The following is a 26,587-nucleotide window of genomic DNA, read 5'->3' on the forward strand; positions in this document are numbered from 1 at the left end:
TCCTTCCTTTCCCTGATGTGCAAATGAGGGTCCCTATTTGACCTAAGGTACCTACCTCAGCCAACCAGGGATCCCGGGTCTAACAAATCTCTTGTAGGCACATGATGTCTGCATGCAGTGCCCGGCGTCCTAGTGCCGTTTTTTGCCTTTTCTCAGTATCCCTGCTCCTTTTCCTATGCTAGCCACATAGATATCATAGTGCCCGCCCCTCCTTCCATGCTTATCAATAGGTACATTTCCCCAAACTCATCTGTCTCCAATAGGTCCCCGTTACCAGACTCCTCCTCCCTTTCACCCTTCTGTACAGTTCCCCCCCACCCACCCAAAAACATGGGTAATCAGGCCAAGCCTGTGTGATGACGAGTGCTTAATCCCCTGCCGCGCCACCCTGCCGCTTCCATGACTTCAAATAAAAGAGAAAACATCAACAACAACAAAAAAAAGATAACATTTTTAGACCTTACTCAGGCTAGACATTAAGTTGCACCTCTATCTAGCCCCATGTACTGACTGGCAATCTATGTCCACCTTCTTCTCCCCCTATATCTTGCTAGCACAGGCCCCTGGTTTAATACTGGATAGATATTCCTGGGCCTGAATCTCAGAGACAAAACTACAAATGTGCCCCCTATACACAGTTTTTAGTCAAGTCAGATTCTGAAGGTAAGATTCAGCCCCAATATTCTGTAGTATGCGCAAAGTCCGGCCTGACAAAAAAAGATACATTTTTAAATGTGAGTTGGGGCGAGCCTTGTTGTAAATTATTTGCCTCAATAAAACATTTCCGAAGAAAACCAGCATTGCTCTAGGCTTCTCTGAGTCTCTTTGTATATTCCTTTTGACCATGAGCGGGAACCTGTGTGCTCGCTGGACCTCCATGTCCTAATCCCATCTAGTCAAGTCCGGAAAAGCACCTCTTAGCAACCTCATTGCGTACTCTCTCGGGTTATCTCCCTCCACCCCCTCTGGTATTCCCAGAAAACGTAAGTTGTTCTGCCTCTGGCGGTTTTCCTGATCCTCAAGCTTTGATATAGCATCTACCAGTGCTGCTCCCTGAGATGTATTTTCCGCTTTCAGGATCTCTAATTGTGCCTCCAGTGTCTCTGTCCGTCCCTCCACCATTACTAATCGTTCTGTAGTCTCTCCGCTGGCCTTGTTTATCTTACGGATCCCCCCTTGCACTTTTTTGGAAGCAATCTTTGCCCGGCGTCTTTCGTTTCTGTTCTCTTCATGCATCTGTTTTAAAGAGGAAAATATAGTGGATAATGAGGGCTCCTGATTTTCTGTGGAAGTTCCTACCGCTGAGATGTCATCCTTGCTTGATGCTAGACTCTCCTGCCTGAAGGAATCTGTGTCGTCCGTTAAAGAGAAGAAGTACCTTCCCCCGCTGCGTCTGGAGACAAGAGGACCAGGCATCTTTCACTGATTTTGCCACACTCCGGTAGACTTTTATTTTGGGTTATGTCAGTGTCAGTTAGAGTTGGCTCTTCCTCTTTTTTATTGTTTTCATTCTTAGCCATGACTGCCATCTCTGCCTTCATACTGCCAGTAAGGCGAATGCCCCCCCGCTCCATTCGCCAAGTCATTGCCCTGATTTTTCTCATGCCTGCAACTTATACTGGCCTCTCCCATCTGGTTGCTCTCCTGTTTTTCCTCAGCCTTGCCAGGGGGGGATTTTGTATATTTTCTGCGGGGATAGTCACTTTCACCCCACCCCCTGGTGCTGTCACTGAAAGCATAGTCTGTATCAGGGGCTGCGACTCCCAACTGGGTGCCCCACCGCAGGTTGATTTTTCAGGCCTTGTCTTTTACTCCCACCCAGCTTAGGCTTACCAGGGGATTCACTCTCCTTCTCTTTGTCACGCAACTGACAGGGCTCTCCAGGCACCCCTAATAGCGCTTCATGCGCTCCACGCGTTGTCCCAATATTCGCAGCTCCAGCGGTGCACACTGAAAGCCCGCACGCTTTACCTCTCCCGGAGCGTCCTGCATTCCTCCGTAATCTCGGGTGAATTGTGCTTTCTGCTGCGTCCGCTTGTCCAAGGATTTCTGCGAGGATCTAGAGCACAATCCAACAAGCCACCTTCCAGCACGTCCGCGGCCAGAAAGATCTCCCTGCGCTCGCCGAGTCACGGATCATCGGGGAGAGAGGCAGCGTGACTTGGCAGGTAGGTTAGACCATCGCCATCTTTACTCCAAAAAAATCCCAGGAGAGGGGATTATGGTGAAGAAACATGTGGAACCACGTTGGCATCGGCCATATCAAGTGATACTGGTGATAATGTCAGAAGTAAAGTGTGGAGGCTTGCCGAATTGGATTCATGCAAGTCATACAAGAAGAGCCCAAAGTCCACCTTAAAGACCAGAAGAAGAAGAGCAAGAACAGGCTGAAAATCAAGGAGAGCGCGAGACTGAGCCTGAACAAAGTCAAATGAAGTGGGCACCAGCTACTTGGTCTCAAGAGACTGTTGTCAATACTAATGATGGAGAAAATTTGATTCAAGAGCAAGTGCACACAAGAAAAGAAGCAAATAAAAGAAGTTGTGAACGTAGTCTTGCCACTGGTGAAACTGTGCAGGTGAAAAAGGCAAAAAAAGGAGATATATGGACAGAGGGAGTAAAAAGACTGAAATACACTCTGAAAGAAAAAGTTCCAAACACAATAATAGAAGTATCAAGCCAAATTGAACAAATTGACTGAAGAAGAAACAGTTCGAAAAACAAAAAGAGCAAGAGTTCCGAACAAGAAGTATACAGCACCTGAATGGACATACGTGGTGACTGAGGCAGCTGAAAAAACAGATCATTGCGGGGAAAAGTCACAGAAACTGTTATGAGTCACCCCTAATGAACTGTGCTAAAATAAGGGTGCAGAAAATTGAAAAGACCACTCTGAAGAGTGCAGAACATTAAAGCTGGAATTGAGTTAAAGGCTGTGAAGACATGTAAAAAAAAAGGGTGAAGCAAGAAGGCTTAAAGAACTATACATCAGTTAATCAGGTTTTTTAGTTTTTTAGGTTTTAGTTCTAGTTTAGTCTATGGATTTTTACATTTTTGATTCTAAAAAGAGACTGGCTAAGGCAAATGTTCTTGAGACTGGATATTAAAAACAAAGTTTTAAACGTAGATGTCTTAATGCCTGCTTTATAAGTGTTTCACTACTAATGTTTGTTTGGTTAACATTAATTGTTGTTGTGCCTTACTTTATAGTATCCTACTAAAAATAATGTTACTAATAATGTGTTGAGTGAAAAAATAGATGTGGGAAATCTTAAAGAAGAACCACAAACTAATATTGAGAAAATAACCGGTGATAATATATATCACCAAGGTAAATCTATTAATGATTTTTCATCAAATGTTTTTACAAACTTATTGTATAAGTATGTTGATACTATGGATGTGAGCGATTGTTATGTGTGCAAGCAACTACCTTTGTCTGTGTCTGAGGGGGTGACCTATCATCACCTTCCTTTAACATATGGAGTTTCATGTAGTGTACTAATAAATTTGTTCTATCAGAAAGGAAGTTTACAGTACTTCTATTCGAAATGATTTAGTATTTTCTGAAGTGCCAATTAGAAAGAATATGAATAGGGTAAATAGTGCAAAAAATGATGAATATCTAGATACTGTAAATGCACATTGTAATAATTTAACCTGTAGTTTGCGTCAGAAGGTGATTGAGTTTATAAATTTGGTAGAAGATAGAAGACACAGTTTTAAGGAAAAGGCTGCTGAGCAAAAGTCCCATGTACCTCCATGGGCTTTTAGAGAAGGTGATTACAAGAAGGGTGAGACATATGCTGCAATGACACTGGATTGGCATCATAGGGGAAAGCTTTGCTTACTATGACTAAAATCTGATTTTAACAATTATTTCATTGGTTCCAGTGAATGTGAATATGTTTTCCTAATTACAAGAGGTTGGGGAATAAGAAGTGGTGCAGACCCTGTTTTCCCTGGAATATATTATGTGTGTGGTAAAAATGCTTACTATAGGTTGCCTGCACATTGGAATGGGTGTTGTTATATGGGAAAAGTTTTTCCCAAAGTGTATTATTTAGATAAAAATCATGGAATCAATGAAAAGAAGAGTGAATTAACATGAAATAAAAGGAGAATTTGTGCTGCAGAGATTGTGGGTGATATTTTTGGAGCATTGATACCTTCAGTTGGGGTAGTTCTAAATTCACATGAAATTAGAAAATTGTCCAAAGTGGTTTATCAACAGACACTGCTGGTGGGTTCTTAATGATTGATACAGAAATGGTTGCTATAAGATCTATGGTCTTACTGAATAGACTTGCTCTTGATGTATGATAGGCAAAAGATGGTGGAGTCTATTGTATGTTGAAAATTCAACAGTGCTGAACCTATATCCCTGACAAAAGAAATAGCTTGGAGGGATATATTAAGAATATTACACATTTATGGCATGATTTAACTGAACTGAAGGTTGATGGTGCTTGGGAGAGACTTGGTAAGGGTTTCTCCTCAGTGGGTAATTGGTTTTCAACATTTGGTAATAGTTTGCTGGGGAAAATACTAACACCTATAGTTAGTGTAGCTAAAGGAATACTAATGCTAATGTTAATATATAAGTGTTGCAAATGCAAGAAACAAACACTGGATACTAAACAGAGAGCAAGAAAGAGAAGGAGAAAAAGAGAAGGGATAGAATTGGAAGAAAGAAGAGGAAATTACTATGAAATAGTAAAAGATATAGATGGGGTTATGTTGAAATAAAAGAGAACTACTGCTTTCTGAGTAGTATAAATGTTGAAAATCAGATTTTTGGGTTGTGTTTTTGTTTTTATGATGGCTCAAGTCACCATCAAAGGGGGGATTGATGAAGCAGGGTTTTCGCAAAATTAAACCTGCTTGGATTTAGCTCCTCAGTGTGTAAACTACTAACCAAAAGGCGTGAAAAAACTAACCGTGTCAGACTAAAGGGGTAAGAAGAAAACTGTGCTAGCGCGTGCGGGGAGTGTTAGAGTAGGCCGCAAATGCCCATGACTAACAAATAAGTCAAAAGTCTATTTTTCACTAACAGAAAATAAATGTGCAGCGCATAACAGAAGAAAGCAAGTGAAAGCATTCAAAGAGCTTTTAAGTGGAGTTTTATAAAATGATAAATAACACATGTATTTGTCTTTCCTAGAAGTATAGTCTGCTGCCCTGCAGAAAAGGCCCGAGAGACATTTTAGAGTTGACATGGAATATTAGAACATTAGAAATGTAGAAAGGAAAAAAATGAAAACTGTGATCTGTCCTCCGCAAGTTCCTGATGATGGCCAAGGTTGCGCAGAGAGGAAGGCGATAAAAAGAAATTAAATTTCCTTGCCGAGCGGAGCATGAGGACATTTGTATTTCCCAAGAAGACACATGAGTGAGATGGAAAGATGTACAAAACACAGAAGCCCGACACTAGAGTTTCCTACGTTGGAAGTGATTACAGTGTGTGAAATTAGAACAATGGGACACTATGAAGTTAGGCACATCGAGAGTGGTGTGATTGAACACCCCTTGTTTTGGACCAATCACAATGTACAGATTCATGTGAGATGACACAATGAGAGTTGGACCTTTAGTGAATTTAGGATATAATTAGTAGTAGTAAGGGGGTGGGATTGGGAGCACATTTTTCTTATTTTGCGAGAGGAGAGAGCTGTGTTGCTGTTTCCTATATTCTATGGGATGGCTGATGTTCTGCTGATCCTGACTCTTTGACTTTGCTCCTCAACTCTTCTTGAGGTGCTTAGCTTACTCTCAGGGCCAGAGGGTAGATTTTCAGATTTCTAGAACTTGTATGATCGGTTAGTATGATATTCTAAATTTGCATACATTTATTTGCAAATGACTTTATCCTTTTGTCTCTACGCCTATCCCCTCACTCATTGCGCTGACATTTGAAATGTACAATTGTTGTTTATTTGCTAATGTTTTTCTTGTGTGGTGATTTATGGTTCAAGTTATATTGGTACTTGAAGAGCAATAACATTATTTTAGATAAAGTATTTCTAACTCTCAAATGAGTTTGTCATTATTAGTAACGCTGATTTAGTTATTTGAAGAGTCTATTTTATGGTGATATTTAGAGATTCTGATAATATTTTGCCAAACCCTGATTAACTAAATAAAGATTTCATCGCCAAAGAAAAGGGATAATCAATGATGAACCAATTGGTAAGTTAGGTTTAAACTCACCTAGCATGAAAGGGACTGTAGGGAATTGAATTGGGTCCAGATGATAAAATATATCTGTTCCTGAACGCTGGATCAGTACTTTTTACACTTATTTTACTTATTTGTTTTACTTTACTTAACATGTACAGTTTCATTGACTACAGCTCCATCTACTGGCAGAACATTTCAACATTTTACACACAATTATCTCCTACTTGTTTTTTTCTATTTCTAGGGTACTCTTAAAAATGTGTACTTCTCAAACATTTTCATTAACTCCTCCACAATCTTTCTTACCTGTACTTGGAGAATCTATCATGCGATGGCAGGTGTGGAGGAAGTGCTTTTCAAATTATATCTCTACTTTGGAAGATGAAAATCAGGAGGAATTTTTACCACTAAGGAAAAAAAAATCCTTCTACATACTTTAGGACCTGAAGGCTTACATATTTAAAATGAGATGGAAAAGATAGGCTGAAGAATCTTCTGTTTTAAAAAATGCACTTGATGACTTAGGGCCTTATGTAGGTGGCCTGGCATTTACCACTTCATAAATACCGAATCATACCGATTCGGTATTTATGAAGTGGTAAATGCTATGTAGGTATTCCTGCGGTAAAAATTACCGATTCGTAGAAATTCGGTAATTACCGAATCGGTATTTACCGATTCGGTAATGAGGCATACCTTCCCATTGATTGAATCAATGGGAAGGTATGCCTCATTACCGAATCGGTAAATACCGATTCGGTAATGGGGGAACACAATCAAGGGTGGCAGGGTGTCACATTGACACCCTGTTGCACCCCTGATTCCTGCATGTGTGCACATGTGGCACACATACATGCCCTAAGGGCATGTATGTCTGCCACATTACACACTTCTAAGCGCTTGAAAATGCATTTACAGAGCCATTCTTCATTTACCACCAACTATTAGTTGGTGGTAAATACCGACTCCACACGACACCCACACACTCCCCCTACATATCATTACAGGATTCGGTATTTACCGAATCGGTAAAATTACCGATTCGGTAATTTTACCGATTCGGTAAATTACCGAATCCTGTAATGTGCCCCCTACATTGCAAAAGCCTAAATACCGGTCGGTAATGGTATAATTACCGAAAATCGGCCGTTACCGACCGGTATTGGGCTACCTACATGAGGCCCTTAGATACATATTTTTCACCTACAGTCCGTTTGGATATAGACAGGTACTCATTTTACCAAAGGAAACAAACTTAAACTGAGTCTGAAAAATACTATGTTGCATAGTAAAATAAATTGGCAATGTCATGCATATTTGGGAATTACATGATTAATTAATAAGATATTAGATAATTATGCGCACCAATAGTAATCACTTTCAAGAGAGTTTATGGCCTCTTAGCGACTCTCCTTGGAACATCATAGAATTAGTCAAGAAATCACAACTGTCCAAGAGATGCACTTGAGCTGCAACTTCGGAAGGTAAGTAAAGGGAGTCTATTTTAGTATTTTGCTACATACATTTCATTCTTCTGCTTGGGATAAGAAACAAAATAGAGATGTCAAAACTTTTGTTAGTGACAACGAAAAACATCTGAAAATTAAAAGCAAAAACCTAGAGTGTTGTAGGTGTGGTAGCAAGAAGCATCTCACACTTAAAACTGTTGCTCTGCCATCAAACAAAGAAGTTCAAATGAAATATCAATAGTCATTACACTAAAATGTGCAGGAAGAACGTTATCATCTCAAGTCACATACATAATGGAAAAATGCAAATCTGATTCTTGGAAGTGCAAGAACGAGAATTCTAAGAATTGTGAATTAAGTTTTGAGTCAGGCATTTTCGATATTAGTCTACAATTGTGGAGCAAACAGTTTGCCAAATAACCTTAGGACGACCAGTGATCAACATTGTTGCTGATTCTGAATTACCAGTTACCATTGTCAACAAACAGGTATGGGAAGATAAATATGTGTTCTTTTGAGGACAATTTGCTCCCTATTGACCATGAAATGTTTACAGGTGCATCTATTCCCATGATAGGATTAAGGGGGTGGGTATTTGAGTTTAAAAGTAGAAAAATCGCAGGTAAGCTTTATGTATCAGAGAAGGGTCATAAGTGCTAGAGTGGATGGACCTGAGAATGTTAGCATAACATTGGACCTGAATAGCTTAGAACAAGTTTTAGTTATTCAAGCAAATTGATGGCTGACTTCCCTAAAATATTTTCTGGCAATGTGGAAGAACTAAATAAAATTGTTCTATAAAGTAATCTGAGGCCTGTGACAATTCCATTGCACATAAAGATGGAAGTTGAATCTGAATTAAAAAAAAAGAAGTTGCAGGTATGATTGAATCTGTTGAAGTGAATGCTACCCTTGGTTGTGGCTAGGCAATTGAATGGGAATATAAGGTGATCTTGGCGATTTGAACAGCAACATCTTAAATACAAAGTTCTGCTACCCATAATTAGCATATTATTGACCATGAACAAAGGAGTTAAGTGGTTTTCCACTTCAGATTTAAATTCGGTCTACCACCAAGTAGTTCCAAGAGTAAAATGTTACCAGCCCTCATCACACTGTTTGGGTGGTACCAATTCAGACACATACCGCTTGGGTTAGTGTCAAAAGCAATTTTCTATCACCTATTGTACAAGATCTTTAAGGGTTTGGAAGGAATTGAATTCTTCCAAAATTACATATTTGTCATGGGGAAGAGTGGAACTGAACATGATATGAGATCTGTTTCAGAAATATTGGAGGAAAAAGGCTTACGGCAGAATTTGCAAAGTGAAAGTTTGCTGCTAATATCGTTAATGTATTTCGGACATCTATTGTGTGACAAGGGTATATTACCTAAAGCTGATTTAGTGGATGCCATTATGAATGAACCTCCACTGACTTGTAAAGATGACGTCAGATCATTTCAATGGAATAGAAATGGTGATAAATGACGACCACTGTATATCATCGTGCTGGAAATGGCAGTGTAGCACCTTTTAAGAGGGTCATCATGGGTAGTGTGCAGATAGCAGTTTAGAAAAATGTTTTGTGTGAGAGCGAGTAGTCTAAACTAATTTGGGCATATCATATGACCTCAACCGTCACTGGGTTCAATCTTTTTAAAATTCCTTGTGGTAGGAAGTTATAAACTAAAGTCAATTTGTGTTGGATAACTGCAAAGAGACAAAAGGAATGATCTCAAACAAGAGTAAGGAATAACACTGAATGTGCACAAAGGGTTTTGAAGTAGCATTTTGATCGTAAGCATGGTGCCAATGATGTGAGGTTGGATTTTGGAGAGTGGGCAATGATTAAAAAGCCCAACAAGGTATGGATGGGTCAAAGAAAGTTTTCTGATCCAGTACAAGTCAAGGAAATCAACTCTGCCAAGTTTTGCCATTTCAGTTGGTTATCTTGCTGTTTAAGTAGAAACCCTGGATGGATAATGGTGTCAATGTGTTGAAAGACATGTGTGTTGTATCGTTCTACAGTGAAATATTTGGTGAATTTACAGATAGTATGGGTGTCCGTGAAATAAGGAGTGGCCTGTGCAGGTAAGAGCGTTAGGGCAGGGTGGGGGGACTCCACAGACGAGGGAAAATTATGTATTTATTTAATTTTCCCTCGTTGTCATCTGTTGAGTCACCCACCCACCCCGCCCCACTGTTCTTACCTGCATGGGCTGCTCCTGTGTGAAATGATTATAATCAGTGAACAGTATTCTAGTTGTAACATTGATCATTCAGCTGACCAATATGTGGCTAGTAATAGAAACAGCAGTGATTGTGTTGGACTTATGAAGGCTAGACTGAGGATAAAGCATGTTATTTAGGAATCTAGGTCAGAACGTGTTCCCAAGTCAGGATGTTCTCTAAACGGACCTGTGAGGTTTAACGGCTATGTTTTAGGATACGTTTTTAAGTCGGTCAGTAGGTTTGCTTTAGCTTGCTATAGATATGAAATTGCGTACCTTGTATTGTTGTGGTTTACATTACGTTAATTTTCTTTGTTTTGTTTATTAAGAAGGAGGATGTGTAATATTGCTCAGCTCCCGAAGCAGCACAGAAATTCTAAAATAGAAGATTGGGAGTGATGTTATATTCTATTGTCTACAGTTAGCTAGAGATCAGTTTGGATGGAGCTGTTTGGGGGTTGCCTCTGAATAAACATACATTATTCACCAAAAAAAGCTCGCTTTCAGTGCTACATTTACCTTTGTAAAACCAAGACAAGGCACAAGAAGACCTTCAGTGGGTTTACAGAGGATTCTGCTTAGCAGTAAAGGGACTTTTTGCTTCAGAATTTTCGGGGATGTCTAGACATGACAGGTTAGAAAGATTCAAAGAAAGGCTCATTGCAGAAAATAGGAGAAAATAAGAAAATAAATATTTGATGTCTTCTATTCTTCTCTCTTGGCCAAACCTTTGCATAATCGTAACTTTTATTTGCAAATAATGTTTTGAAGTGAGGGTGAGATGTTAACCCACAATCTATCAAACACATGTTGGGAGCAATATCACAAGAAAGGCACGTGGCCTGGAAACAAACCTTTTCTTACAGCCTTCTGGGCAGCCAAATACTGAGGTTCCTTAAGGCTAGAGATCCAGGGCTTTGCTCCGAACACCATGGTCACATTCAACTTGTTAGGGCTATTGCGTTCTGCAAATTTCTTAATGAGGTAATCAGTCACCTAAAGAAAATACATCACATTGAGATAAGTGATACCTTTTCTGCCTCTCATTTGTAACAGGCAAGAAGGTAGTCAACAATTATAATGGGAAATGTACAGAGCTGGACTGCTACCAAAAGCAGCCCTTGTAAACAGGTTCAAGGCAGCCCCTCCTCCCCTCGCTCTCTCTTTAAATCCACCCATTATGTCTCTCCCTCTGTCTTTATTTTCCCTTGGTGATGCCTCCTCTCTCTCTCTCTCTCTCTCTCTCTCTCTCTCTCTCTCTCTCTCTCTCTCTCCTTCAACTAACATGGGGGAGCTGGAAACGTTGATAGAAATGCCATCAGTAGATCTGGGCATTCAATGGGTGGCTACGCTGGTTTAGGCTCAACATTGTGCCTGTACCTTTCTGAGCAGCATCATGGAAAGATCTTTTGTTTAAAGCACCTGTGTATGAGAAAAATCTATGTCTACTGAAAATTATGAGAATTTTCTTTCATTGTTCTGCTCACTGCTCACTGGTCACATGCCTTTGAAGCACAATGCCTTGAACCTGTCCTCAAATACTATGGGAGCAAAGATATGAGTTAGGCATCTGCCCAAACCAGTGTGGGTTTAAAATATAAAGAAGTTAGAACACTAACATGATGCTTAAGGCTGTGATAAACCTCGAAAAGAAAGGGGTTTGCTTCATTCTGCACTCAGTTTGCAAAAATGGTACAAAATACATCTGTACCAAATTTGATGGATGAGATAATTTGATATAGCTTTCAACTTTGAATCCTTTGTGTACTATTGTTGCTCCAAACACGACATACAACATTCATTGTTCAATATAGCTAATGGTTTGAGATTGCTCAAATGTCTGCATTAAAAATCCAATTGAATGTAGGATGATTATCATCAAATGTGGTGTTACATCTGTAAAGATATGTATGGGTATCATTGTGGAGCATACCTAGTGTTAAGGTGATGCTGCATGGTTCTGTAAAAGGGGGATACAAATTAAAGACAAGTTAGATTTACTTACCAAAGGGAGGGTTCCATTTGTTTGAGTCATATACAGAAAACAATTGAAGCGCCTACTTACAGATATGGAATTCCTTGAACAGGACGGTATCCCAGTTCTTTGTTTGGATGGAGTTCCAGATTTTTGGTGCATAGCAGGAGAAAGACAGTTTTCTGCTTTTCGTGCTTGCCATTCTATTTTTCAATCCTGGTTGATGTGGGGGGTTCATCACCAGAGATCTACATCTTGAAGATAGGCTTTTGTTCTGAATGTGATAACCTTGAATATGATGCAGAAGAGCTTGTGGGTGATGCAGGCTTGGAGAAGGAGCTAGTGTAGCTCTTAAGGGGTTCTCTTCCAAAATGAAGGCTATGGATGTTGTTTTGAATAAGCCTTACTACAGGGAATGATTACTGCCACGAGGGCTTGATATTTTATTAGCGGAGTCTGCTTATGGCAGATTTTATTATATAGTGCTTGTTTTTGTTACTCTCTATCCCTCATCATTGATTGTACTTCAGCACTCTGGTTACATATCTTTCAAGTGATGGCTGAGTAAGCTCTGTTTATTGAAAACATCTATATTATGTTAAGATGTTGTTTGTTTGCTTAGACAATCTACAAATAAAGCATCACAAAAGATTGTTGATGTTTGGTATATATGACAAGGGCAGTTTTAAACTTGTGCTCTCTAGATAATGATCAAACATTGGCAGGATTTGCATGATGAAAGCAGGAAGGGAAGTTGTTGAATGATACAATGGAAGGATCATCCTTACCTGTTTCTCAACAACTGACGGTTCCATGTTGGGCACCAGACGAATTGAAAATTTTCCAATGATTTTTGATGGAATGACAGTCTTTGACCCTGAGCCAGAGAAAGCGCCTTCAATACCATGAATGCTCAATGATGGATAACGCCATGCGTACATCAGCACTTCTTCCTACATTAAATAATATGCAATTATTAGAGATTTTGGACACACAGGCAATGTTCAGACATCAAAGTCAAATTAGGTCTGTTCAATAGACTCGAGGACACATTTGCTTGCAAGTCACGCAACACATTGTGCAAGACAAGTTGCTGCACTGTGCTGCTCTACGTGAATTGGTGATAGATGAAATGCACCATATCTACTAAGATATGATGCTCTTCAGCTCTCTTTCTGCACTACTGCACTTGTGGCTGCTTAGTGCCAATGCTGATAACCTTGCACAATAGTCTGTGTTATAGGCAGGATTGTTTTTGTGCAGGAAGGGACACCTTCCTACAAAACAACAATCTTTATATGCATGATGCAGAATGCAGAACATATAGAAAGAGAAAATAACAAGGAGAAATAAAGATATTTCTCCTTGTTCGCCTGTTTCAGGAAGAAGTACCTTTTTGGCGCATTCCCAGGTTTTCACGTCTTTGTAAATCTGGGAATGTGCCAAAATCTATTATTGGATGCATGGGAACGCCCAATGCTCCATTCACGTAACGCCTCCCTGACACAAAGTAACGTAAGGCAGCTCTTTGCACTGCCTTGTGTTTCTTTGTATTTACAAAACCACACAAAGCCATGTAAGGTGGCTTTGTGTGGCTTAGTAAATGCCAAGAAGTATTTTACATTGAGCTGCACCAAAAAAGGGATGCAATCCAGCCGCAAAACCTTAATAAATGTCCCCCATAGTTATTGTAATGATTATCTGTCCACCACAGCTGACTGTGTGGTGGCTCATTATTTGTGGCAAAAATATGCAAACATTCAACAATGAAATGAAAGAAATAATGTCCTCTATATTTGTAGAAAACTGAATTCCTAATACAGACCATGGGAAACAAATTAGCACTGTACTTGGACATTTATGTAAAAACAAGCTTGAACTCTGCTTGCTCCAGAGTGATCTGGTAGGGAGGTAAGAGGAGGGAGCTCCAGGGGTGAGTTAGTAGTACATCCCTCCCTCTTTCACACTCCACACACCTCTATGCTCTTGACCTTATCTCTCCTCTTAGTTTGTATTTCTCTGGCATTCCACCTAATTATTTTTAGAAAAATAATAGGCTACCATAGTGTAAAATACTGAAAAGCTAAGAATATATAGTTACTTTACTCAACTCTATTAATATGTATCTTGACAGCATGTATACATCGTCAGATTTTTTAAATGTGGAGTTGAGAATAGCAAATCTACATGCACATACATTCTTAATATTTTTAACTGCAATATTTTGTTTATGATATTATGATAGCACTTTATATTTTAAACTATATTTTAGCATACAACCATTTAACTCCTGATTATTCTTAGTTCATTCTCTCCCAACATTTAAACTGCTTGGTATGTTAAAAACAATATGTGTGCAGTGTTTTTAGTAGTTTACTCATGCTACTGCTCAGTTCTTTTTTGCACACACTCACTGTGAAAGTAGTCAAACACCCAGACTGCAATAGTGAAAATGGGATGGGGGTTTGAACAGGTGCATCAAAAACCATGAAATATGTTTCCTACCCTCCTTAATCCTCTTTCGACTTGTCAATTTCCTTTCCAGACAAAAGATCCTCTCCCTTTATGTGCAGCAGATTTAGAATAATTTCAGTAAAGAAACTTAAAGGTTTCTGTGGAAAGGTCAGATATTTACACCGGTTATCAATTTTTCCTCAGTTAACCTTCAACAAATAGACTCTGTAGCTAAGCTGTCGATAGTAAAGACTGAATCTTCCTACAACAAATCACCAAATGACAGGATTCTGCCATCCTACCATCAGGTGGCCTCACAAGGGCCCTGCAGGGTTCAGATGTAACACCAAAATATGACAGAAGTGTTTCCAACACTTGGCAGTTCCAACTCCATATTATGTTTCCAAACCATGTTCCAGTCATGCCATGGTGGTGATGCTCTATTCTCTTTCTTGATGCCTGGATCCCACTGCCTTTTTGACCTCTTTATAGCTGCTTTCATGACTTTTCCCTTTCTTGGCTTCAACCCGTATTATGTTCCTGACTTTGTTGTGTCCTGTCTTGTGTCTGCTGGTTTTCCTGGTCTTCCCCTTTCAAGTCCCAGTTCTGCCTTCCCTTCATTGGTGGTTCCTTTATTCCTTGCACCTGGTTGATTCCTGCATCTTGCTCTCCCCCTGCACTGGTGTTTCTCTCTGAGCCACCTGCTTGCTACTTCTGCCTAGTGAGCTCAGTGTTCAGCTGCTCGTAACTGACCTCGCTGCTGAGTCTCCTTGTGCTCTGTTTGATGCTGCGACTATATTCCAGGCTTGCCTTTTGATTTCTGTTGTTATTCTTGCTTGATTCAATGTGCCTGTTCTGATTAGTTATTTGTGTCTGTTGCTTGTCTCTTGTTTATCCTGCCTCTTACAATCAGACCTGTCTTGCCTATGCAGATTCCTAGACTTATATTCCATATTCCTGTTTTGACTGCATATTCCTGCCCTGTCTTAGTTAGTGTGTGGATTCCTGGTATTCAAAGTTCTGTGTATTCCAGTCCTCACCTTGACTCTTATTCCCGTCCACCTTATCCCTAGCCCAGTTGCTATTTCTGTGTACCTTCCACGGTTCCCCTTTGTCTTCTTATTGTATTATATTATTATTATCTTGAAATTCATTGCTTTCAAGGGTGCCTGTTAAACTCCATGGCTTGTCCATTTTACACAGAGAATCACCCAGCTCTCCTTCTCAACAGGAGCTTTTGAATGTCTCTCTGAACTCTGCAAGATTAATTTTCTTCTTGCCTTTCTTGTAAGATCGTTTCCACCTCACAAAATGTTCACTTCCGAGGAGCAGACAAACTCTCAGACAAACTATCACTTATAATAGTTTGTCTTTTGTTTCTCTGCTTTCACTTTCCAGTTATTTGTATTCCTGTTATATTCATACTTTCCACCTCAGACTTACCAGTTTTCTATTCACTGCCTGTTTCAACCTTCTTCAATGCTCAGCTTCAATCCTGCTTTTCTCCCAGACTTCAGGTACGTTTTTGTTTTTATTCAGCCTCTTTTCTAGAAAGCCTTTGCCCCTGTATAAAGCAAGCACCCTCCTATGCCTGAACTTGTCCTAAACTCTTCGAGTGTTCCTGACAGTTTGTTCTGAACTTACTAGATCCCTAATACCAAATGGGATTACACACAGCCAACAACTTTCAAGGATATTTCCATCAGTCCTAATTGAAATTTCAAAATTTTAAACTAGGCATTCTCTCTGTTAAAGTACCAATTCCAATTCCACTCTTTTCCTCCCTCTCTCCACATCGCCACTATCTGCCTCTTTTCTGTGCCACTGAATTAGAACTGAAGCATAAGAGACATTGGCCTTCACAGAATAGGCAACACAATCTACCATAAAGTAACAAGAACCTCTCTAGGTTGAGCTGCCCAATGCTATTTATCTAACACCTCCCCAAATATTCAAAAGCTATTTCAGGCAGTTGGAGAAAAAAGTAGGAGCTCCCAGTAACAGCAGTTGAAGCACAAATTCTGAATATAGAACCCAGCCTAAATCCTACCTTCCAACTCACGCCCACATAGTGTGATTGGAAGACAGGACAGGCGTGAGCTAGCTCCAGCATGGTGCAGGTGAGAATCGTTGTCTTTCCTGCAGCTCTTTGCCCGATTGAGTTTCCAGGAAGCAAGACATGGACAGAACAAAACTGCAGATGGAATATGGATTGGATGTTGTTTAAACATTTCTGGAATCCATGCAAGGGACACACATTCATGCTGGAGGTGGTACCCATGGGTTAAAAGCATAAGTAGATTAACTGAAAAACTCCTCTCAAGCTCCCAACCATGGGCAAGGCATAAAGTAGCACAACACATCAATAGTTGGTAACCAAAATCTGGAATGGAACCTTGATTGGATCTGTTTTCCAAGAGAATTTGGGCAGTTTGCAAAGAAACATTGTAGTGTGGCACAGTGTCCATAATGGAGGCATGGTAGCAGAAGTCCTTCAAGTAGAACTGCCCATTGGCAGGATAGGAGGAACCTGATAAAGCAGCATTTTATGTGTGTACAACTATCTGATTTACAATTTATTATAACTGCATTTTCATTGATCGAAGAGCAATTGAAACATTATTTGATTCATACCTTAGTGTCATGCAGCAGTTTTGATGTCCCAACATCAGCTTTGTAATCCTCTAAGTTGAATGTAGTATTTGCATATAATTTCTTCTCTTCTTCTGTAAGGGGAGCTACCGCAGCATCAATCCCAGTAATCAGGATATGACCAGAAGAATTTACAAGTGAGTCTGTGAAGGAAGTGAAATAAATATCTATGGTTTCGTTAAGAATCAGTAAGTCATGGTATGAAAACACATATTGAAATAAACACATGCCAAGGGAGGGTTACAAAACGTTTGAGAGGCCACAATATCTTACAAGAGCTATTGGTCGACAGAACTAGTTTTAAACAACACATGATTTGTTCAGCAAAACATCAAGGTCCTCGTTCCAAGTTCCATGGCACTATTGGCACCTCAAAATAAAATGTGATTTTACAGTAACTGTCAGGTAAGTCCACCCCAGTACAGTGCAATTACAAGTTAACCCCCATTGAATGGAGAATAATAACACAAGCCTGATTTTTCCAGTCCTAAAACCACACTGAATACCCAATTCCGTAGGATTTAACACATACATTTAGAAGGGGGCAAATGGAGCAGGTGGTAAATTTATGTGGGGATCACTGGGTGGAGAGGAGAGTGAGGGCAGGGAATTGGCAGTTAGTAGAGGGACGGGGAAAATTGATTCTGTCAGAAATAAAATGTGGAAAGGTTTGACTGCTGCAGCATCCAAAGCCTGTGATTTTTTATGGTAGTATTACTGCTAAGAAAAATTGGGTCTGATTCTCTCACACCTAGAAGAACCAGGTGAGGAAAAATTGGGCCAATTGGAATCAGGCAGAGCGGTATTCCAATTCGTAATTCTGCGCTGCCTGACTTTTAATAAAAGCCTACGTAATAAGATCCAATATTGTATTCCAAAAATAAATGCTACGTTATTGATTCAGAATATGCTAAAACTTATAAGATGCACAAGAAATTGCTGAGCAGTAATACTGAACACATATTAATGTATTATTTATTTATTGATTTTGAAGCAACCACATCCATCTCTGAGGTGCTCTACCATTTTGGATCTTTATTATGTTGACTTCTATCTCAGGAGTTTCCTACATAGGGCAATGAGGGCTATATTTTTGTGGTAATAACTGACTGTGTCAATGAATTCCATTTATTCCCACTATATGTAAATGTATCTTATGTGGATATTCTGAAAATCTGATATGGAATCGACCCTTTTGGGTTGGAAATCTTATCCTACAATGTGGATTAGATCAATTGTTTCCCAAGGGGTTTTAAGTTTGCTGTCCTCTGTTGCACCTCTCAGTAACTTCTTTCTCCCATCTCATGCACTTGCCTGTTTTTTTTCATGGTGGGTTTTTATCTCAACTTAATACACACTTGTCTGCATTAAGGCTCAATTGCCTCTCCTCCTAAATTCACAATAAGTCAAGTGATTCAACCTGCACTAATTATTGTTGCCAAGGTCCAAGGTCCATCAAGCTTTGGCTATCTTGAGCTCTGCCTGGGTGACATTGGCTCCATGTATATTTACTATTCTATCAGATTATCTAGCGGAATACTTTGAGGTACCATGTTTTTCAGGGGCAGCAAACCCCCACTCAAGAGCCTAGTCTTAAGAAGTACAGCAAATAAAGCACAGAGGGGCCTATTCACAAACCATACTTTGTGGTACATTTATTAGTATTACAATACTACTACTCATGCTGGACTGAGCTGGAGAACATATGCGACCTTTTTGGGACTGTTTTGGCTGTAGGAGTAATAGAAATGCAGTTTTTGAATAGCAATCGACTTAACTTTTTGTGGGTGAGTGTTTGTCCCTCCCTAAATCCCACCTTAATTCTCCCTGAAGGCCTCCTTACTCCTCCATGAACCTCTCTCATTTTGAACTATTACCCATTTTCCAGTCAGTTACCCATCCCTCCCACATTTACTACAAATACATAGTTGTATGTGTAATCAGGGCTAAATACTCCACATAGAAAAGACGTGAGGTGAAGCCAGAGATCTCTGCAACTAGGTTTGTGAATCGCATTTTGTACTATGTGAGTAGTACTATTGTAGTACTACTAAACGTTTGTGAATAGGCCCCACAGTTTGCTTATTACGCCTACACTTTAAGCAAATTCTAGACTTTTCAGTCCATGGAGTACCTGGAGAACTATGTCAATTTGGTCCCTATATATTCTTGCATGTAAAAAATTTACACATTCAGAGTTTCCACATAGTTTGAAAAGTGCATTTAACTTTTTCATTTACTTCTCCACCTGGAAAATATTTTTTTCCTTGTGACAAAACCCCTTCAACAGCACCAAGTTGATCTAAGTGGGGATCTTTTCTCCCAATTTCCACTCTGGAAAAGCTCTAACTCCTGCCTTAAATGTGTGTTTCTTATAGTAAACTAATTACTAAATATTTGACAGTATGAGCAAACCTTTGACTTGGTGGATGTTCAGCTTTTTTGGCAAGTAAGAAGACACAGGAATGCTTAAACCCCATCCCTCACTCTAAATGTGGTATTGTAGACATTTTGCAATACTTAGTGGAGGCTCCGTATTTGCAAATCCTATTTGGGGGTGTGTGAATCCAGATTACATTGTTGACCCTGTGAATAAAATTATGTGTGCAACAAAATTAAAAGAAGGTGCCCAAATATCTTTGTTAACTGCTCCATCAATGCTTCCACTAAGCCCAATTTTGTCATTTTTAAACCCGCAAAGATCCAAAACATTCAAATCTAAAAGCTAGAAAGAAAAAGATTTCCATAGTCGGCAGCATTTAATATCACTTCCATTTGTGAATGCTTGAGTATATTCTTAAGCTATTTTAAGGATAATTTATTCCCCTAAAATATATCAATCAGTGAAAAAGACTGTGCTTTATTTCCATATTAGTGGTTCTTAACATTTTGACTTCTCTGGATCCCCATATCTTCATTACTGGAGCACAGGGAATCTGGAGACCCAAACTAAGTCATTATTGAGAGCCCCGGACCAAGGCCTAAGCATTTCCGATGATTTAACCTCCAAAACAATACACAAAAATACAGAAAGAAGCATTCATAAAATCACACACAAATAACAAATATTTTATTATGTTTTGGCACTCCGACGAGGACCACATAAAAACAAACATATTGTACAAAGTCCAACACAAGTACAATGACAGTAAAATGCACACAGATTTGTAAAATACAGAGCGTACCATACACTTTTAAAACCATTTTCTACTATGAAGGCCCAAATACCAATAAAGTGAGAATGCAAGAGGACTTCAATTCAACATTACAGTACAATATTTAAAGAATACAAAGAGCTTTACATCCTAATTCAGTACCAAAATAAACAGTTCAAAATCAGCAGGTACCTATTGAACATCCAACGTAATACATAACATATGAGATATTGTTCCAAGGAATGTTTGTAAAGAGCCTATGCTACCCTCATCTAACAGATACAAAACCAAAAACAATTAATAGAAACATTAAAATATTCGAATACATCTAAAAAAATGACCTTTCCATCCTCATGAAAGACCCTGAGCCCTTCTTCATCAGTGCTCAACATTTTGGCGTTCATAATCCCACTGTCAGTGTCCTCTTTCCCATGATCCACTTTCATGCCACCCTGATTTTTATGGACAGTATCTCATATGTCAGAAACCAACCCCTTCTCCTGCAGTGTTAGTTTGGTACTTCTAATGTAGTAGCGGAAGGGTGCATGCTAATTATTCCTGAAGAACCGGGCTCCGGGCCGAAGTATAAGGAGGAATTCCTCAGTACTTCTGATTTAAGAGGTTGACTGATGGGAGAAGACTCTTCCAGAGAATTTTGGAACCTAGTTTTTGGGGATTTACATTTCACAGTACGCCGAGTTCTTTTCATTTTAGCCTTCTGGCATTTTACTCTAGTGTATCCAAGGGGGGGCCCTTTACAGGAGAGACATTATTGTTGAAGCCCCTGGCAGGTCAGCACTGGCTTGATCATCTGTGGGTAAAGAAACACCAGGAGGACAAAGGGGAGGAGCCCCTTTTAAAAAGAATGAAAAAAATAGGATAGGGATTCTCATTTATAGTTACCTTGGCTTATTGGACTTCTTGATAACATCCCCGAGATAAGTTTTTACAGGACGAAGAAGGCACATTATCACCCTCCTGAGTGACCTCAGTTTTACCATTTGGTTGCCCAGAAATTGTGATCCCCTAATCCACCAGGGTCACCCACCTGAATCCCAATTTCTTTCACCCCACTTTTCGCCACAATTTTAGTTTGGGAGACCTGGGACTTCACCTCTACACCCTTTTCTTCCTTCCTTGAACAAAGACCAAGAGAAGAAGAGGTAAGGTGATGAACACCCATTAAGATTGGAGACAGCACATCCCGCATGTGGTTGGAGTTAGCAACTGATATAGCAAGTAGAGCTAAAATCCTGTGCCCCTCTGGACACAAATAAATCACCATTCGCAGTGTTCAATGTGTCCAGAAAAGAGGCCTTCTCGATGGTGTAGTACTATACAACGCTGGTAACGATGGTCGACTAGGTAAACAGTGTAAAGGAGGGCTCAAATCGGTATGCAAATCCATAGCCAAAGTAACATGTGGACTCAAGTTAACCTCATTGATCTAATTCTTCTCTGTAAGGCAGCAATGTCTGTCAGGGAGTAGCCCTCTGACACACCAAGGTCCCATTCACCCAAAACCACACAGGGTCCCCCTCGAGACTCCAAAGAAGTTTCCTTGTGCAGCAGAATGTCAAGTGCTAAGACAACATCTTGGGCAGCGTCAAGACCACAAGAGGGAACCATGATACATTTGGAACAGATCTCAGGCTTGACCATAATGCCTGCAATATTCAACATGGGTACAGCCCTGCATCAACTTCTTCCACTGCTTCCACTGGACCAGATAAATTATTAGACCAGTTTAAAAGTACAGCCAAATATGACTCATTACCTGTTTAACTGGTCTGGCATAAATGAGCGCCCTGAGGCAAAGCTGTGTCTATAGTCACAGTATCTGCTTGATTTGGGCCCAAGGCTATCAACATTCTTTATTCCCTTCTCTGTTGCTACTCTTTGGGAGCATAGACTAAATGGAAGGTGATACTACATCAAGTGGTTATCTAGAGTATTTTTTGTGAATATAATTACTTGTAGGGAGGACATACTCTACTTATAACTACCTCTCTTACCCTTCAGGTGACTGGAACGTTTCCAGCATCTTTTCCTGTTTAACGATACTACAGGAGAGACAAATGAGACTGTGGCTTCTTACGACAATTTTTTTTTTTTTTTAAGGTTGGGAGTACTGAGGGAAATAGCAGTTGAGCCAATCGGGCCGGAACAAGAGATTAGATGGCCGGAACCCTAAACACTTTGATGGCATCCTAGAAAGGTGTCCTGAGATGGAATAGGTCAACTGCATGGCACCTACACCTACCCCAGGGATAAATTGTATTCAACCACAGCCAAACTTAGCATTATCCAGATTGAATGATTCCTTAATGCTCCACCGAAGATTCAATCCTTTCACCTACCAGGAACTTCTACCTCAGTGGACCCCCATTTAGTAGGGGCAAAATCCCAGGCACAGACAGAACAAAGCCTAATGTCTATATGATGCTGTGAAGTGCTGCTAAAGTGCAATAAAAGGCGGGAGCGGCAAATCAGCAAGCTGCACCATCTAACCGCTTCCACCACTCTCCACCTCCTTCCAAACTTTAGGGATAGTAATGACAGAGACAGAGGGCCAATAAGCTTGGTGCCCTGGTGCACTAACTGAGTGAGGCAATAGTTACAGGCGGGGGGGAGAGCACCAAGCTCACATACCGCGCCCCAATCTAGCTGGGCCAACTCAGTGGGATCGGGCTCAACCCTAATGTGGCCACTCTAACAACCACCCTACTGCACCCAAAGATCTAATCTTCAATATTATGAATCCAAGGAATCAGCAGCACACAGAGCACGTCTCCAAGCTGAAGAATTTTAAGAAGAACTGCTTAAATTATAAGTTTATCTCAATTGTTTCAATTATCTCAATTGTCACTATTATCACAATTGTCTCAGCCGTCAACTATTCTCCACCAAAAGCTCATTGAAGCACTTTCGAGACCATATAGTGCTATAATGCTGCTATGCTACTGATGCTGGGATACTGCTTGCATCACCTAATCTCTGACCAGACAGAGAAAGGGTGGTAAAGGTAGCTGTTAATGATGATGGCAGATAATGGCAGATGACAGTGGTGGTGACCCAATTAAATAAGGCAAATAAGGCAAGGTTGCAAGGGGGAACTGTAATGAACAAGAATGATTGTCCATTCGTTGTTGGTAACTTCAAGTATATTTATTGAACACAGCAGCAACGTAGTGACAATGACAAACATGTTGGCAAACGGCTCCTCGGCGAGGTCAAGTTGCACTGGCCTATTGCCAGCTCCTTTCACGCCACCGTTGAGAGGACCGTTACATAACACCTTCCTACACACTGTCCTTCAATGAGACTCCAACATGAACATCCAGTAAAAAAAAAACATTCAAACCGCTCCACCATCAATGCAGCTCTGCTGGAAGTCGTAGGTGGAGGGAGGATCGGCGTACGACAGCATTCAGGCCCCGCAGGCACCCCTCGCCATGCACAGGGGAGTGTAAGGTGAAGTAAACAGGTGCGAGACCGATGCAGATGCGGATGCAGGTGCCAGTACTGCTCTGATTACCCTCCAGGGAGGCCGACCTGCTATCTCCTAGCACCCAACTCCCATCAACCCCGCTACTCATCTGTTCCTCTGCTGCACGCTGCACTGTTGACCTCCAACCGAGATCCTCTCCCTACCTCGCCTCCTCGCACGACCACCCCCAACCACTTTGTGCTCTACAATGCACAGGCTAGCCCTCCACTGCGGGATACACAAATAATTAAGTATTTATTTAATTCGCAAGCAAATATACAGGAAAAGAATCAAAATTCAAATTTTAATGAGAAGATTGGAGCTTTTCTAAATTCAAATTAGACCACTCATCATCCATAATTTATTCTGTTTGACGCACCTGTACTGCTTCCACAAGTCAATCTGATACTAATTTACTTAATTTTTAGCCTCCAATTCCTTCACATTTACAGAACGTTTTAAAATATCCAACATTACATTTTGCTTATTTATATGCACTTCATTAATTTTTTCTAAGCAGTTGTGGACTTCCTGAGTGGGCTTCATGGACGCCCAGGGGTCCCCAGACCACAGGTTAAGAATCACTGTTATATACTATGGACCTGATTTTGAGTGTGGCGGACGGGGTTACTCCATCGCAAATGTGAAGTATTCCAGACAGCCGAATTAGAATTCCATTATATCCTATGGGACTTGTTATACGGCGGACAGCATATCTATCACGTTTGTGATGGAGTAACCATTGACCAAACTCTAAATCAGGCCCTATTTAGTTTACTGCTGGTTGGTTGGCACATAAGATCTAAAATGCAAAATTCGGTGGATTCTGGGTGTCACTTCATCTAACTACTGCCTTCCAGTTATTTTGCAAAGTGACTCATTCACTCCAAAATGATTAAGATTGCATAGGAACTCCCCCCGCATATCAAGTTGGCTCTAAAGTTTAGTTTTGAATTTGTCCACTTTTCCTTCCAAGAGCAAACTGAAGCACTGACCACGCTGGGAAGTTGTTGGGTCAAAAAACTTTAACCTGTGAGGTCAGTATTGATCTGAAGGTCACATGTTCAAGTCCTTCCAAGGTCAGTAAACTGATTACTATTACATTGGGTAATGGGAAAGTTTTTTATATCTAACACTTTAAAATGGTGGAGGTGTGGAATGAAGACCTATATAAAAGGCAAGATGCCATTCTTGCCGGCATATTTTTCCAATGAATAGTGGGGTATTTGTAGATAGCAGACTGAATGTAAAATCTGCTTAAAATTGTGGCATAGGCTATAAATTATAACCAAGACAATATCTGCTCCCAGCTGTATTGAAAAATGTGTTTGTACATAATCAAGCGTATGCTGTATGCTACGTTATGCATTTTGTTTTAGGACTTGCAATAGATAACTACCAATTTAGTGATTTATAAGAATTATTATTCACATGCTTATAAATCGTTCAAGCATTATAACCAAGACAAAATCGGCCTGCCATACATATTAAAAAAGAAGTTTGTATATAAACTACCATACAATATATAATCTCATCATATGAGACATAGAACTCCCTGCAGTGTATTTCACAGAAGATGGCAGTGTCATACCAGCACCCCTCCATTTATACTGCTATGTCTCGGTCTTCTAACGTTAGTGGTCATTTATTATATGTCGCGTGTAGTATAATTGAGATATGGAAATACAAGTCACGTGGTTACTTACAATTCTTAATTCTATTTAGGCGTGCTTTTTTGCACCAGATTCCATCCACGGCTGTATTTGTGAGATTTTTTTAAAGTGTTTGTTTTTGAGTTACAATAATTTATCGCTTGTCTAGGTTTGACTATTGTAATGTTAACTATAGAGTGGGTTTCTGGTATTGATTATTGTTAATAACACTGTTAGATATGTCTTTTTCTACTCTGCTCATTTGACTGAATTGGCCTGAACGGTGCTCATAAATAAATAGATAAATAAATCAATAAACTACCTGTGGTTGCTCTTATAATAAGGTAATGTGATAAGCTCTCGTCTGCATTGGAAACAGCATGGTTTGGGGCTAGTCCGAGAAGAGCCAAATGCATTAAAAATTATGTCACAAAGCAGCAAGAACTGACCATCTCTCAATCGACTACTATGCAAAGGGTTAATTTCATCCAATCTTCAAAATGCTGCATGGAAACTATTTTCAACCCCCTATCATTAACGAATGAACGACAGATGTGTATGTCATATCTTCAAGAGATGGGTGGGTCAGAAAGACGACCAATGGTATAAGAATTGATAGTTGCTTCCTGCAACCAAAGGAGAGGCCTTTCTGTATGCATCATTCTGTGTAATACTCTGTAGCACATTATAAGCAAAGAATTAGTAAAAATGCGTGTTCTTACAACAGCTCTGAATAAGGGAAGCCTTGACTCCTGAGTGGTTGGGTCCTGGGGAGCTCTGAACATTAATTGAACCATGACAACCCATAGCCTGACGACAGAGATACAATTCATGCCTGGAAACCTACCAGTTCGGAAAGCAGCTTACTCCAGATGAATCTTTCTCCGGATCAGACCACGAACACTGAACCCCATTCCAGTTGATGTCTTCCAAACCCAGTGAAGAAGGGTAACCTTACTGCACAGTGTTGCCATGGTACTTGGACCCACATGTATCTCTGTGCGCACCACTGGACCAATATATGCATTTCCTGGCACCTGAGAGTATAGTATGCCTGCACATTGCAAAGATTTAGAGTTCTAGGTCCGATTTTACAATTCCATGCACTTTCCACACACATAACTGTGCACTTACAGGCATGGCTTGCCAAGATGGCAGCATAGACGTATCTGCGGTAGCGGCCCGGGACAACAAAATAATTTGGTAGTATCCGTAAGTAATCCTGCTCATATGTATGCCTAAAAGCAACACAGACACTCTGACTCACCTGCAGAATCCGATGAGGTGAGGTATCGGCCTATAGAGCGGCATCCTAACGGAAAGACGT

General features: G+C 40.1%; 1 protein-coding gene across 1 annotated transcript in view; it reads right to left on the reverse strand.

The window, feature by feature from the left end:
* LOC146822775 (cytosolic non-specific dipeptidase-like) overlaps nt 1–26,587 on the reverse strand; it is a 252,033-nt gene that overhangs the window by 77,921 nt on the left and 147,525 nt on the right. Inside the window, exons 8-10 of the mRNA XM_085606962.1 lie at nt 16,946–17,106; nt 12,646–12,810; nt 10,737–10,878 (exon numbers count right to left, since the gene is read on the reverse strand). Of these exons, the coding sequence (XP_085463088.1) occupies nt 10,737–10,878; nt 12,646–12,810; nt 16,946–17,106 (468 nt within the window). The remainder of the gene's footprint in view (nt 1–10,736; nt 10,879–12,645; nt 12,811–16,945; nt 17,107–26,587) is intronic.

The sequence above is a fragment of the Triturus cristatus genome, chromosome 5_2, assembly GCF_964204655.1.
Source record: "Triturus cristatus chromosome 5_2, aTriCri1.1, whole genome shotgun sequence".
Taxonomy (NCBI): Eukaryota; Metazoa; Chordata; class Amphibia; order Caudata; family Salamandridae; genus Triturus; species Triturus cristatus.